This window comes from Pleurodeles waltl, chromosome 9 (genome assembly GCF_031143425.1).
Source record: "Pleurodeles waltl isolate 20211129_DDA chromosome 9, aPleWal1.hap1.20221129, whole genome shotgun sequence".
Taxonomy (NCBI): domain Eukaryota; kingdom Metazoa; phylum Chordata; class Amphibia; order Caudata; family Salamandridae; genus Pleurodeles; species Pleurodeles waltl.
This window is the reverse complement of record NC_090448.1, coordinates 625787075-625803769: the sequence shown is the minus strand read 5'-3', so window position 1 is coordinate 625803769 and position 16695 is coordinate 625787075. Positions and strand designations below refer to the sequence as shown.

At 45.7% G+C, this 16695-nt stretch overlaps 1 protein-coding gene across 1 annotated transcript in view; it reads right to left on the bottom strand.

Moving 5' to 3' along the window:
* LOC138259712 (uncharacterized) overlaps positions 1 to 16695 on the bottom strand; it is a 34009-nt gene that overhangs the window by 15240 nt on the left and 2074 nt on the right. Inside the window, exons 2-3 of the mRNA XM_069207602.1 lie at positions 15868 to 16602; positions 13276 to 14442 (exon numbers count right to left, since the gene is read on the bottom strand). Of these exons, the coding sequence (XP_069063703.1) occupies positions 13276 to 14442; positions 15868 to 16602 (1902 nt within the window). The remainder of the gene's footprint in view (positions 1 to 13275; positions 14443 to 15867; positions 16603 to 16695) is intronic.

The following is a 16695-nucleotide window of genomic DNA, read 5'->3' as shown; positions in this document are numbered from 1 at the left end:
AGTGAAATTATGTGGTGTGCAGTTGAGTGGAAATATGTGGCGTGGAGTCAAATTACATGTCGTGGAGTGGAAATGTGTAGATTGCAATTACGTGTAGTGGAGATGAACTATGTGGCCTGGAGTAAAATTATATGACATAGAATTGTGGTGCGTGGCATTGAATTTGGTGAAGTTGAATTGTTTGTGTGGAATGCAACTCTGTGGATATGAATTATGTGGCATGGATTGGCATTATGTGCCAATGGGTTGTAATTAGGAGTTACGGCATTTTACTAAGTGGTGTGGCTTGGAATTATGTGGGACAGATGGAATTAATGGTGTATTATGAATTTGAGAGCCATGGGAAAGGAATTGTGAAGCAGGCAATTGTGTTGTTTTGAGTGGAGTGGAATGATGTGTAGTGGAGTGGAGTAGAATTATATGTAGCGTAATGGAATTATGTGGTACCGAGTGGAACTATGTGGTACAGTGGAATTATGTGGTGCAGATTGAAATTGTATGGAGTGTGGGGAATTTATATTTAGTGAAGTGAAATAATGTAGCATCGTGTATCCTGGAATTGTGAGGCATGGTTTGGAATTGTGTGGTGTGAACGTGTGGAGTAGAGTGCAACTGTGAGAAGTGAAGTTCAAATGTATGGAGTAGATTTATGCGAGGCTGAATGACATGATATATAATTTTATGGTGTGGCATGGAATTTTGTGATGTAGAATTATGTGATGTCTGGTGGAATTGTGCTGGATTGACTGGAATGGAATTATATGGAGTGCACTTATATGCATTGCAGTATAGTGTAATTATGAGGAACAGAGTGGAATTCTGGAAAATGAGTAAAAAATACCTGGTGTGGAATTATTTGGCATGGCATGTAATTATGTGGTGTTGCTTGTGCTGAAATTGCGTGGCATTGAAATCTGGTGTGGAATTGCATTGCCTAGAATTGTGTTGAGTTATGTGGGGTGGAATTATGCATTGTGGAGTGTGATGATGTGGCACAAGTTTGTGTGGCATGGAATTGTGTGGCACAGAGTGGCTTTATTTGGCAGAGACTTGACTGAAATTATGTGGAGTGAAATTATGTCACAAGTAGTTGAATTATGTGGTGTGGAATCATGTGGAGTGGGACTAAATTATGTGGTGTGGAATTATTTTCTGTGGAGTGGACTTTTGTGGAGGAGGTGGAACTGTGGGATGTGGAATTGTGTGGTACGAGTAGAATTGTGTGGCATGGACTTAATTGTGTAACGTGGAAAGTAAATATGTTGCATATAGGTCTATCATGTGGAGAAGAGTGGAATTATATGACATGGTGTGGAATTATGTGGCATGAAATTGTGGCAAGGTGGCAAAGAATAACTGTGTGCCCTGTAACTGTGTGATGTGGAGTGGAATGATGTGGCACAGAGAGAAATTCCGAGGAGTGGAGTTATGTGTACTGGAGGGGAACTTTGCAGCATTGAGAGGTGTGGAATTGTGCCACCCAGAGTAGGACTATGTTCTGTGGAACTGCATGACATGGTGTGAAATTGTGTTGTGCTGAGCTATGTTATGCGGAGCCAGCTTGTTTTATACAGCATCGAGGGAATTATGTGGTGTGGCATAGAGTGAAATTACGAGAAGTGGAATTATATGGCATGGAGTGCAGTGAATTATGTGAATTAGTGAATTGTGTGGAATTATGTGGCATAGAATGACATTATGTCTTGTACAGTGGGCTGAAATTATGTGGCATGGCTTGGATTTCTAGCACAAATGTGTGTGGTATTAGGTTGAGTGAAATTAAGTTGGCTGGAGTGGAATTGTGTGGCATAAAGTGTAGTGAATTATGTGGCATGGAGTGGCATTATGTATTGCAGGATGGACTGAAATGGTGAGGTGTTGTGTGGATTTCTGGTGTGAAATTGCATGGCATTGAGCTATGGCATTTTACTAAGTGGTGTGGCTTGGAATTATGTGGGATAAATGGAATTTTGTGGTGTAGAATTGTGTGATGTGTGGTGGAATTGTGCTGGATTTACTGGAATGGAATTCTATGGAGTGCACTTATATGCATTGCAGTATAGTGTAATTATGAGGAACAGAGTGGAATTCTGTAAAAGGAGTAAAAATACCTGGTGTGGAATTATGTGGCATGGCATGGAATTATGTGGTGTGGATTGTGCTGAAATTATGTGGCGTGGACATCTGGTGTGGAATTGCATTGCATAGAATTGTGTTGAGTTATGTGGGGTGGAATTATGCATTGTGGAGTGTGATGATGTGGCACAAGTTTGTGTGGCATAGAATTGTGTGGCACAGAGTGGCTTTATGTGGCATAGACTTGACTGAAATTATGTGGAGTGAAATTATGTCACAAGTAGTTGAATTATGTGGTGTGGAATCATGTGGAGTGGGACTAAATTATGTGGTGTGGAATTATTTTCTGTGGAGTGGACTTTTGTGGAGGGGGTGGAACTGTGGGATGTGGAATTGTGTGGTACGAGTAGAATTGTGTGGCATGGACTTAATTGTGTAATGTGGAAAGTAAATATGTTCCATACAGGTCTATCATGTGGAGAAGAGTGGAATTATCTGACATGGTGTGGAATTATGTGGCATGAAATTTTGGCAAGGTGGCAAAGAATAACTGTGTGCCCTGTAACTGTGTGATGTGGCACAGATAGAAATTCCGAAGAGTGGAGTTATGTGTACTGGAGGGGAACTTTGCAGCATTGAGAGGTGTGGAATTGTGCCACACAGAGTAGGACTATGTTCTGTGGAACTGCATGACATGGTGTGAAATTGTGTTGTGCTGAGCTATGTTATGCGGAGGCAGCTTGTTTTATACAGCATGGAAGGAATTATGTGGTGTGGCATAGAGTGGAATTACGAGGAGTGGAATTATATGGCATGAAGTGCAGTGAATTATGTGAATTAGTGAATTGTGTGGAATTATGTGGCATAGAATGACATTATGTCTTCTACAGTGGGCTGAAATTATGTGGCATGGCTTGGATTTCTAGCACAAATTTGTGTGGTATTAGGTTGAGTGAAATTAAGTGGGCTGGAGTGGAATTGTGTGGCATAAAGTGTAGTGAATTATGTGGCATGGAGTGGCATTATGTATTGCAGGATGGACTGAAATGGTGAGGTGTTGTGGGGATTTCTGGTGTGAAATTGCATGGCATTGAGCTGTGTGGCATTATGTGGAGTGGAATTAAGTGGCTTGGAGTGGAATAATGTGGCCTGGAATAGAACGGAAATATGGAGTGGAATTAAGAGGCGAGGACTGTAATTATGTGGCATAGAATTGTGTTGCGTGTGGTAGAATTGTGTGGCGGGGATGGAATTGTGAGAATTGGGAATGTGTGGTGTGGAGTGCAAAGGTGTGACCTCAACTGGAATTGTGCAATGTTGAGAGCAACTTTTTGATGTGGACTTGCATTGTGTGAAGTGGAAGTATTTGACATGGTGTTAAATTATGTGGTTTGGCATGGAATTATGTGTCCTGTGAGGGAGTAGAACTATGTGGCGTAGAATTATGAACATGGCACTCAATTGTGTGCCATGGAGTGGAAAACGGCATTGAATTGTAGCATGGCATTGAATTGTGTGGCATGAAGTTGAATTGTGAGAATTGAAATTGTGTGGCATGGAGTGCAGTTGGGTACTGATGTATTGTGTGGTATGGAGTCGATTATGTGGCATGGTGTGGAAGTAGTTGGCATGGCACAGAACAATGTGGTGAGCAGCTAAGTTATGAGGTGTGTAGTGGAATCATGTGCTGGAATTGAGTGGTGTGGCCTGGAATTGTGTGTCTTGGAGTAGAGAGGAATGATGTGATGTGGAGTGAAATTATGTGGCACTGAGTGAGATGATGTGGCAGAGAGTAGAATTATGTGTCTTGGAGTTGTTTTGCGCAATGGAGTGGAGTGGAACCTTGCACCTCAGATTTACATGCCATGGAATAGAATTATGCGGCATGGCCTTATAATTAGATGTTGTGTTTTGGAGTTGTGTGGGCAGGAATTGTGTGCAATTGTGAGATGTGGAATTTCATGGTGTGTAGTGTATTTGTGTGACTAGGAGTGCAATTGTGTAGAATGGAATGATGTGGCGTGAAGTGGATTGAATTATGTGAGAAGATGTGGCATTATGTTGTGTAGTTTTGAGAGGAATTATGTGGGGTGGTCTTGGGTGGAATTATGTGGCGTGGAGGAAAATAATGTGGTATTGAATTGTGCTGTAGGAAATTGTGCTGGGATGAGGGTGATACAGTTGTTTGGCATGAATCAGAGTAGAATTATGTGGAGTTGAATTGTGTGTCATGGAGTGTAGTAGAACTATGCGACATGGAGTGAAACTGTGGCATGTGGGGTGGAAGAAATAACACGTGTATGGGGCGTGCAGAAGGGAAAAGAAGCAACACGGATGGGCGGGCAGGAGGAAAAGTAACAAATGGATGGGGCTATGGGAGACGGTCTGAAATCATAAACAATCATCCGGAGTGCGTGAACCCAAAAAACATAGCTCCAGAAACAGGAGCAGTGAAAAAACATAAGTGCTTGGTCAGTGATCCGGGGGGTTGGGAGGGGGTGGCGGAGGCAAAGGCGAGATTACGGCATGGCACATGCATGCTATAATGAACAGTAACAATGAGAATGGGAGCGACACTGAAGCTAACCAATGGTAAGCTATCATATATTGGTGAAATAATGTTGCTAGGCATGGAATTGTATGGCATGGAATTGTGAGACATGAAATTGCATGGCATTATATGGTATGACGTGGGATTCTGTGGTTTGGAGGGCAATTGTGTGGAGTCGAATTAGGTGACATTCCATGGAATTATGTAGTGGAAGTATGTTCCATAGAGTGTAATTATGAAGTGGGTGTGGAGCTGTGTGGTGTAGCGTGGAATTCTGTGGAGAACAATTGTGTTGCGTTGAGTGGAGTGGAAGTATGTTGCATGTGGTGGAGTGGAAATATGTGACAAGGAGAGGAATTATGTAGTGTGGAGTGGAATTATGAGCTCTAGAATTGTGTGGCGTGAATTCAAATTGTGAGACATGAAATTGAGTGACGTGGAGAGGAGTTCTGTGGCATAGAGTGCAAATGTGTGACGTGGAGTGCAATTCTATGACGTGGAGTGAAAGTATGTGGAAATTAATTATATAGATTGGAGTTAAGCTGTATGGTGCGATGGAATTATGTGGCATGTGGTGTGAATGTGTACTATGTAATTATGTTGCATTGAAAGGAGTGGAGTTTTGTTATAGAGTGGAATTATGTGGTATGTAGTGGAATTATGTGACAGAATGGAATTATGTAACAGAGATGGAATTATGTGGCGCTGAGTGGAATTATGGTTAATGGAGAGGGATTGAGTGACGTTCAGTGGACTGGATGTGAATAGTGTGCAATTATGTACCATGTAAATGAATTATTTGGCATGGCTTGGAATTGTGCACCGTGTAATTGTGTGGCGTGGAGTGCAATTGTGCGGTGTAGAATGAAGTTGAGTGCAGTTGTGTGATTTGGAGTGCAATTGTATGGTTTAGAACTATGTGGCATGTGTGAAATAGAATTATGTGGCATGAAGTAGAAATAAATGGCATGGAATTGTGCAGTGTGGCATGGGACTGCAGCATGGGGTGCATTGGAATTATGTGGCATGGTGTGGGATTCTGTGGTAGGGTGAGGACTTAAATTAAATGGAAGTATCTGCTGCGGAATTCTGTTGTGGATCTGTGTGGCACGGAATTGCGCCATATGAAATTGTGTGGTGTTTCGTCTTGTGTAATTATGTGGCATGAAGTCAAAATGTGTGGCATGTAATTGTGGGACACTGAAGGGAGAGGAATGGAATTATGTGATGTGGACTGGATTGTGACTATGCGAAGTAGAACTTCTAGACAGATTGAAGAAAAGTGTTGCTGCACCCAGTGCAGAGCCACTTTTCTTGCGCCCCTTAGTGCTCCCCTAACGCCACTATGTGTGCACCGAATCTAGTATACAGCGCACCATGCCGGAAGTTAGGATCTAGCGCAAGTTCGGAGCTTTGCGGGATTAGTGAAAATGAGGCACACCATTGTTTACAATTAGTCTCAATGGGCTTTGCAGGATTAGTGTCAATACAATTTAAACACCTGCTCTGAGCAGATATAAAAAGTGCCCAAAAAATGGCGCAAAGAAATATCTTAGATTATTTTGCGCCATTTTTTCGGCGTCCCTAACTGGGGAATGCCCATTTTGTATACATAAGGCCTGGTGAGGCTGAATGACATGATATATAATTTTATGGTGTGGCATGGAATTTTGTGATGTAGAATTGTGTGATGTCTGGTGGAATTGTGCTGGATTGACTGGAATGGAATTATATGGAGTGCACTTATATGCATTGGAGTATAGTGTAATTATGAGGAACAGAGTGGAATTCTGTAAAATGAGTAAAAAATACCTGGTGTGGAATTATTTGGCATGGCATGTAATTATGTGTGTGGCTTGTGCTGAAATTATGTGGCATTGAAATCTGGTGTGGAATTGCATTGCCTAGAATTGTGTTGAGTTATGTGGGGTGGAATTATGCATTGTGGAGTGTGATGATGTGGCACAAGTTTGTGTGGCATGGAATTGTGTGGCACAGAGTGGCTTTATGTGGCAGAGACTTGACTGAAATTATGTGGAGTGAAATTATGTCACAAGTAGTTGAATTATGTGGTGTGGAATCATGTGGAGTGGGACTAAATTATGTGGTGTGGAATTTTTTTCTGTGGAGTGGACTTTTGTGGAGGGGTGGAACTGTGGGATGTGGAATTGTGTGGTACAAGTAGAATTGTGTGGCATGGACTTAATTGTGTAACGTGGAAAGTAAATATGTTCCATATAGGTCTATCATGTGGAGAAGAGTGGAATTATCTGACATGGTGTGGAATTATGTGGCATGAAATTGTGGCAAGGTGGCAAAGAATAAGTGTGTGCCCTGCAACTGTGTAATGTGGAGTGGAATGATGTGGCACAGATAGAAATTCCGAGGAGTGGAGTTATGTGTACTGGAGGGGAACTATGCAGCATTGAGAGGTGTGGAATTGTGCCACACAGAGTAGGACTATGTTCTGTGGAACTGCATGATATGGTGTGAAATTGTGTTGTGCTGAGCTATGTTATGCGGAGTCAGCTTGTTTTGTACAGCATGGAGGGAATTATGTGGTGTGGCACAGAGTGGAATTACAAGGAGTGGAAATATATGGCATGGAGTGCAGTGAATTATGTGGCATGGACTGGAATGTTGTGTGTAATTATGTGGCATAGAATGACATTATGTCTTGTAAAGTGGGCTGAAATGATGTGGCATGGCTTGGATTTCTAGCACAAATGTGTGTGGTATTAGGTGGAGTGAAATTAAGTGGGCTGGAGTGGAATTGTGTGCCGTAAAGTGTAGTGAATTATGTGGCATGGAGTGGCATTATGTATTGTAGGATGGACTGAAATTATGTGGTGTTGTGTGGATTTCTGGTGTAAAATTGCATGGCATTGAACTGTGTGGCATTATGTGGATTGGAATTAAGTGGCTTGGAGTGGAATCACGTGGCCTGGAATAGAACGGAAATATGGAGTGGAATTAAGAGACGAGGACTGTAATTATGTGGCATCGAATTGTGTTGCGTTTTGGGGACTATAAGTCTCAATGACATCAGGACCATTGTTTCATCTAATTATATGGTGAAACCCTAACATTTTGATCCCCCAGAGCTCTGTCCTCCCATCACCTAACCTAGACATACACAAATTTTTTGTTACTTTCAAAAGGTCTTCCTATTTATTTTAGTCAAATGTCAGTAAATTAAACTTGCTTGAAAGTTCCAGTTTAGTGAAATTCAGATAAAGATAAGTAAATTAAGGTACCTATTTATGTTTATTTTAACATTCCTAAATAGAATTGCAAGTGTTGACTTGCTTTGAAAACAGCAGAAATATATTTAGAAACATTTCGTAGAATACTAAAATCACACTTTATTCACTATATTTTTTAGTTATTTGTTATGTTCTTAAGAATGGTGAGGAAGCGCTCAGCAAACACCCCATTCAAATATAAATTTTTCATACTATCCCTGAATTTGAAGGTGGATAGCATGTAGCGCTGCTTTTCCTGCTTCTTGGGTTTTTATATTCTCAATTTTTTATTCCTATTACTCTATTCTATTAGTGACCTAATGCATACAGAAGGAAATACTATTAAAAACTATTGTAAACTAAACATTAACTAAATGCATAATACAGAAATGAAAATATATCTATTCGTATATGTTAAAAATCTGATTCCTCTGATCAGTGAGGCATTTAACAAATTCTCCACTGCTGATGACAACCACCTATAGCCTGTTGAAGAAAAAAACCACAAAAGGTACATATAATTAGATCGAGAGATAGAAACCACAAAATGACCTGAAAACACTTACACACAAAGTAATGTTAAGTGACACACATTATATGAACAATTATAGACTGGTTACACAGTCTGGGTTTTAATGAGTCCACTATATTGATGTACCATGTCTATGACAGCATAGTCCACCCAATAAAATAATAAATGCATTTTCTCCAATATTTGAATTGGAGACAGAGCATAGATGAGAGATATAAAATGCAACTCTGTCTTTCACTGAAGATGAGCCCAGCTTGACTTTTAGGATTGCAGTAAACATTTTCACTAGGGGCAGGGAACTGACACCAGTTTGCGTCCTCCAAAAAGGTGCTGTTGATCCTGACATCCTTGATGTGGATTTACCCAAACTTTTTTGTTGTACAGCCTTCTGTTTTTGCTCACTTTTTTAGCTGGCGTTAAAATTTTGCATACTTTACCACTGCTAACCTGTGCTATGGTGCTTGTTCTCTCTCCTTTAAATATTATAACTTTGGCTTACATCCAATTGACATATTTAATTTACTTGGATGTCCCTAGTAAATTGGTAGTATATTCACCCAGGGCCAGTAAATTAAAAGGTACTAGTGGGTTTGCAGCACTGATTGTACCACCCACTTAAGTAGTTCTTAAAACAGGTCTCAGGCCTGCCATTGTAGCCTGTGCGTGCAATTTAAAACTTCCTTTTCAACTTGGCAAAATATAACTCTTGCCAGGCGCAACCCTCCCCCCTGTTCTGTTTTATTACATGGAAGACACCTCTATGGTAGATCCTAAATAGCCCAGAGGGCAGGTTGCAATATACTTGAAAGTTTTGACATGTACTTTTAGATTTTACATGTTTTGATAGTCAAATAACTGCTTTGAGGCCTACCTCTCTTTAAGGATAACATTGGATCAACTTATTACATTTAATAAGAGATAACTAACAATTGGCAGCAGGTAGGAATATCAAACTTGGCTTCTAAAGAATTGTAATTAAAAGTCCACTTTAATAGTAAAGTTTCATTTTTAGCCACAATACTTAAATGTCACTTATTCAAAATTTGGCATTTTCTTGGCCTATCCATTTGGTGGCAGAAGACTGTCCCTGGGTCACAGCTAATGACTAGTTGCAACTGGCATTTGGTCCATGCGTATTGCTCCCTGAGAGTGAGACGAAGAGAAGATATGTATTGGTAGGATAGGCCACTCTGGGTTGATGAAAGGGAAGAACTGTTACCTATCAGGCTTGCACATTAAAAAGGCTCTTCTGGAGCATTTTCAGAAAGGTTCTGACACTGGTCTTTTGTGAACCAAGTCAAGCTGGGGTCAGGGTAAGGAGGAAGGGGATGCCTTACCCCTTGGGGTGGGGGGCGGGAGGGTGGAAACCTCCAAAACCTTCTCCTACTTTAAAGTGGGCACCATGTAAAAATATTGGACTGTTAGACCCAGCTCTTCAGTACACATCTGGACCTATGGGGGAACTCAGGAGGAGGCCTGTTGTGTTGCTCTGCAACAAGGACTTCCGATCTACTGCCGTGCTGCCTGCACGTAGGACTTGACCTGCTTCTTGAACCCATGACCACCAAGTTGGAAAGTTGGCTGTCCTCCTGACCACCGCCTCATGGAGAGAGGCTCCAGCCACTTTGAACACAGCACCTGGACTTTGCCTACTGTGAGTGATACCCTCCCAAGTGGTGCCTCCTGAGTTCTGGACCATTGGAAGTGAGCCTGAAGGTGCTGTGTCAGCCCAGCTTTGCTCCCAATGGAACAGACACATTGCCTTTGGAAAAGTCTGCATCAGAGCCGGTGAGTGAAGCATCATTGGTGCTGGTCCTCAGATTGTAAGCCCCTCTTCGATGGCATCCTTGACGCCAATGGATGACTCTGCATCAGAAGCCCCGCAGTGCAACATATTGTCAACGCAGGCCCTCACCTCACAAACCCCCTGGTCAATAGCCCCCTTGATGATGATGGAGGTCCTCGCCTTGAAGCTCCTTGGAAGAGACGATGCTCGATGCGTCTACATACCAGGACCTCACATAGCTTCGGCTGCGCTATGCATCCTCGGCACAAGGCCTCGCAACGCTCTGCACCCAGGATTTAAGCTACTTTGTTTTGCAGGCATAACTGGGTCCCTGCAGCTGGCCCACGCTCCATTTCAGTTGGCCTGAACATATGACTTTGTCCCAGCCAGGTACGATCAGATAACCACAGTTTTGGTTCAGTGCTTTTTGGGGCTAAATTCACTAAAATCTTTACAATTGCATATCTCCGGTTCTACTGATTGGATTTTTGTTATTTTGATCTTAAATTGTTTATTAAGTTTTACTCTATTTTTGTAATTTGTGTGGGATTTTTCTTGTGTTGTATTTGACTTTATTACTGTTTGACGTGCTGCATAAATACTTTACACGTTGCCTCTAAGTTAAGTCTGACTGCTCTTGTGCGAAGCTACCAGATGGTTGAGCACAGGTTAATTTTGGGGTTTGTCTGTGACTTCACCCTGACAAAGATTGTGGTTACTGCTTGAGTAGGGTTTCACCCCCCTAAACCAGTAACCCAATTTGGTGCATTGAATATTCACCATTCTTGGTTGGTGTCTCAAAGAGCCACTATGCTTTTGTGTCCAGATATGTAATATGGCAGCATCTTTGTCTAAGAGACCTGATCAGGCACGTCTTCTAAGTTGTTGTGTAAGTTGAAACGCTTGGTAATGCTTTTGATATTCAGTCTCCTCTGGCGGCATGACAGAACGAAGTCCACTGCTAGACTGCTAGTACAGGCGGGCTCGGCCAACCAAATCACTGGATGGGATTTGATACTGCTTACATCGGAGCCTGACCCGGACAGGCGGCCACCCTGAAGGACTGCTGGTCAGGGCTTGTGTCCTGGGGCTGCTCGGGCACTTGGCACACAGAGCTTGGAGTCAATACACTGGTCATGGCCATCGGTCCGAACTCAGACTTCTTATGGCTGAGGGCGGCCCTCTCACACAGAGAAACGTATTGTACATATCAGGCCAACTCACCCATACTTCACGTCAATGTACATGGATACCCGAGATCACAGTGCACTCCAAATGCTCACATATTTAATGACAAAAGGTTGCATTCTTTAGTGTTGTCAGACTACTAAATGTCTCAAAATATTGCTTTCCCATTGTATATTAACAAACTTCAATAAAGACCAATTGGAAAAGTACTCTTTTGTTAGTCAGTCTGTAATCCTAAACAAATCACTGTTGCTTCATCAGGCTCTCCGTCTATAGGAATGGCTGGAAATAGCTCTTTGATTGCATGTTACCCTGTTACCCAGTCTCACCCACAACCTTCTAGGTAGCTAGACATGACAGTCTTGCTTGCTGAGGAGGGGATATACCTTATAATGTACCTACCAAGACTTAAAGCCCCCTACGCTTTAGATGGATCAGTAGCAGTAAAGGCTAAGGCCCTCATTACAACCCTGGCGGTCGGTGGAGAAGTGGCGGTAATACCGCAAACAAGCCGGCGGTAAAACAATTGGAATTACAAGCATGGCAGTGACAGCCATGCAAAACGCCACTTCTCCACTCTGACCGTCAGGGTGGTAATGACCGCTGTGCTGGAGACTTCGGTCTGTAGCCCGGCGGCCGTTACTACACTGCCGGCAGCATCACGACCCCGCATACCGCCCTGGAGTTCTTGGGGTTCTGTATTGCCACAAAATCCATGGCGGTAGGCACTATCAGTTCCAGGGAATTCGTTCCCTGGCACTGACAGGGGCCTCCCCCACCCCTCTACCCCTCCCCTGGGTCCTCCCCCCAAACCCACGACCCCATGCCACCCCTCAAAGGTGGTTGGACCCCCCTCCCCACCCCCCCAACATTGACACACACACCCCTTACACGCACACTTACACTACAACTACACATACACGCACACATACACACAGACAGACATGCACACATTTTCCAAACACACAACACCCCCGCATGCATACACACACTCACACTCACCCTCTACACACTCACACGCACACCCTCATGCACGCACACAACACACAACGCCCCCCACCCCCCTCCCTTAATGGACGATCACCTTACCTGGTCCGGTGATCCTCCGGGAGGGAACGGGATCCATGGGGGCTGCTCCGCCGCCAGCTCCCCGTTACCTGAGCACCGCCACACCAAATCATGGGACGTGATTCGGTGGGCGGTGTTCTGATGACGTGGTGGTGGAGGTGGAGCAGCCTCCACTTCCCCGCCGACCGCCAGTATGGCTGCTGGCGGCTCTCTGTCCGAAAAAGGGTGGAGGGCTGCCAGCAGTCATGATACGCTGTGCGGAAAACCACCTGCACTGGCGGTCTTCAGCACAGCAGTACCTCGGCGGTCTTGCTTAAAGACCGCCAAGGTTGAAATGAGGCCCTAAGTCATTAATCCTGTGTTTATGCACAAGATAGTACTTCAAAGTGTGGTTCTCTTGTTGCTCATAAGTTTCCTTTTTAGTGGTTCACTGAAGCAGACTTTTCTGATGTTTAATTAGACAACAAGATATGACAATTTCTCAATAGCTTCTTCATCCACTGGGTCACAGGGTTCATGCTAACCAATCCAGCTCCCTCCCATTCACTAGACTGTCCCTCCAGCCCATCTCTCTCACCTTCACTATAATGCTCCTCCAGCCCATCTCCCTCACCTTCACAAGACCGTCCCTCCATTCCAGCTCTCTCACCTTCACTAGATTGCCCTTCCTGCCCAGCTCCATCACCTTCACTAGACTGTCCCTCCAGTTGAGCTCTGTCACCTTCACTAGACTGTCCCTCCAGCCCATCTCCCTCACCTTCACAAAACTGTCCCTCCACTCCAGCTCCCTCACCTTCACTAGACTTTCTCTCCACTCCAACTCCCTCACCTTCACTAGGCTGTCCCTCCAATCCAGCTCCCTCACCTTCACTAGACTGTTCCTCCACTCGAGCTCCCTCACCTTCACTAGACTGTCCCTCCAGACCAGTACTCTCACCTTCACTAGACTGTCTCTCCACTCCAGCTCCCTCACCTTCAATAGACTTTCCCTCCACTTCATCTCCCTCACCTTTGCTAGACTGCCCCTCCACTCCAGCACCCTCACATTCACTAGACTGTCCCTCCAGCCCATCTCTCTCACCTTCACTATAATGCCTCTCCAGCCCATATCCCTGACCTTCACAAGACTGTCCCTCCACTCCAGCTCCCTCACCTTCACAAGACTGTCCCTCCACTCCAGCTCCCTTACCTTCACTAGACTCTCCCTCCACTCCACCACCCTCACCTTCACTAGACTGTCCTTCCAGCCCAACGCCCTTACCTTCACAAGACTGTCCCTCCATTCCATCTCTCTCACCTTCAATAGAATGTCCTTCCACTCCAGCTCCCTCACCTTCACTAGCCTGTTCCTGCTCTCCAGCTTCCTCACCATCACTAGACTGTTCCTCCAGCCCATCTTCCTCACCTTCACTAGACTGTGCCTCCTGCCCAGCTTCCTCCCCTTCACTAGCCTGTTCCTCCTCTCCACCTCCATCACCTTCACTAGACTGTCCCTCTACTCCAACTCTCTTACCTTCACTAGGCTGTCCCTCTACTCCAACTCCCTCACCTTCACTAGACTGTCCCTCCAGACCAACACTCTCCCCTTCACTAGACTGTCCGGCCATTCCAGCTCCCTCACCTTCGCTAGACTGTCCCTCAAGACCAACTCTCTCACCTTCACAAGACAGTCCCTCCAGCCCAGCACTCTCACCTTCACGAGACAGTCCATGTACTCCAGCTCCCTCGCCTTCAATAGACTTTCTTTTCACTCCAGCACCCTCACCTTCACTAGATTGTCCCTCCAATGCAGCTCCCTCACCATCAATAGACTGAACCTCCACTGCAGCTCCCTCACCTTCACTAGACTTTCCCTCCACTGCTGCACCCTCACCTTCACTAGACTGTCCCTCCAGACCAGCTCCTTCACCTTCACTAGACTGTCCCTCCACTCCAGCTGCTTCACCTTCACTAGACTGATCCTCCAGACCAGCACTTTCACCTTCACTAGACTCTCCTTCCATTCCATTTCCTTCACCTTCACTAGACTGTCCCTCCAGACCAGCTCCCTCACCTTCACTAGACTCTCCATCTACTCCAGCTCCCTCACCGTCACTACACCCTCCCTCCACTCCAGTTCCCTCACCTTCACTAGACTCTCCCTCCACTCCAGCTCCCTCACCTTCACTAAACTCTCCCTCCACTCCAGTTCCCTCACCTTCACTAGACTCTCCCTCCACTCCAGTTCCCTCACCTTCACTAGACTGTCCCTCCAGACCAGCACTCTCACCTTCACTAGACTCTCCCTCCACTCCAGCTCCCTCACCTTCACTAGACTCTCCCTCCACTCCAGTTCCCTCACCTTCACTAGACTCTCCCTCCACTCCAGTACCCTCACCTTCACTAGACTGTCCCTCCAGACCAGCACTCTTGCCTTCACTAGACTCTCCCTCCACTCCAGTTCCCTCACCTTCACGAGACTGTCCCTCCAGACCAGCACTCTCACCTTCACTAGACTCTCCCTCCAATCCAGTTCCCTCCCCTTCACTAGAATCTCCCTCCTCTCCAGCTCCCTCACCTTCACTAGACTCTCCCTCCACTACAGTTCCCTCACCTTCACTAGACTGTCCCTCCAGACCAGCACTCTCACCTTGACTAGACTCTCCCTCCACTCCAGCTCCCTCACCTTCACTAGACTGTCCCTCCAGACCAGCACTCTCACCTTCACTAGAATCTCCCTCCTCTCCAGCTCCCTTGCCTTCACTAGAATGTTCCTCCTCTCCAACTCCATCACCTTGACTAGACTGTCCTTCCAACCCATCTCCCTCACCTTCACAAAACTGTCCCTCCACTCCAGCTCCCTCACCTTCACTAGACTTTCTCTCCACTCCAACTCCCTCACCTTCACTAGGCTGTCCCTCCAATCCAGCTCCCTCACCTTCACTAGACTGTTCCTCCACTCGAGCTCCCTCACCTTCACTAGACTGTCCCTCCAGACCAGTACTCTCACCTTCACTAGACTGTCTCTCCACTCCAGCTCCCTCACCTTCAATAGACTTTCCCTCCACTTCATCTCCCTCACCTTTGCTAGACTGCCCCTCCACTCCAGCACCCTCACATTCACTAGACTGTCCCTCCAGCCCATCTCTCTCACCTTCACTATAATGCCTCTCCAGCCCATATCCCTGACCTTCACAAGACTGTCCCTCCACTCCAGCTCCCTCACCTTCACAAGACTGTCCCTCCACTCCAGCTCCCTTACCTTCACTAGACTCTGCCTCTACCCCAGCTCCCTCACCTTCACTAGACTGTCTCTCCAGCCCAGCTCCCTCATCTTCACTACACTGTCCCTCCTCTCCAGCTCCCTCACATTCACAAGACTGTCCCTCCACTCCACCACCCTCACCTTCACTAGACTGTCCTTCCAGCCCAACGCCCTTACCTTCACAAGACTGTCCCTCCATTCCATCTCTCTCACCTTCAATAGAATGTCCTTCCACTCCAGCTCCCTCACCTTCACTAGCCTGTTCCTGCTCTCCAGCTTCCTCACCATCACTAGACTGTTCCTCCAGCCCATCTTCCTCACCTTCACTAGACTGTGCCTCCTGCCCAGCTTCCTCCCCTTCACTAGCCTGTTCCTCCTCTCCACCTCCATCACCTTCACTAGACTGTCCCTCTACTCCAACTCTCTTACCTTCACTAGGCTGTCCCTCTACTCCAACTCCCTCACCTTCACTAGACTGTCCCTCCAGACCAACACTCTCCCCTTCACTAGACTGTCCGGCCATTCCAGCTCCCTCACCTTCGCTAGACTGTCCCTCAAGACCAACTCTCTCACCTTCACAAGACAGTCCCTCCAGCCCAGCACTCTCACCTTCACGAGACAGTCCATGTACTCCAGCTCCCTCGCCTTCAATAGACTTTCTTTTCACTCCAGCACCCTCACCTTCACTAGATTGTCCCTCCAATGCAGCTCCCTCACCATCAATAGACTGAACCTCCACTGCAGCTCCCTCACCTTCACTAGACTTTCCCTCCACTGCTGCACCCTCACCTTCACTAGACTGTCCCTCCAGACCAGCTCCTTCACCTTCACTAGACTGTCCCTCCACTCCAGCTGCTTCACCTTCACTAGACTGATCCTCCAGACCAGCACTTTCACCTTCACTAGACTCTCCTTCCATTCCATTTCCCTCACCTTCACTAGACTGTCCCTCCAGACCAGCTCCCTCACCTTCACTAGACTCTCCATCTACTCCAGCTCCCTCAC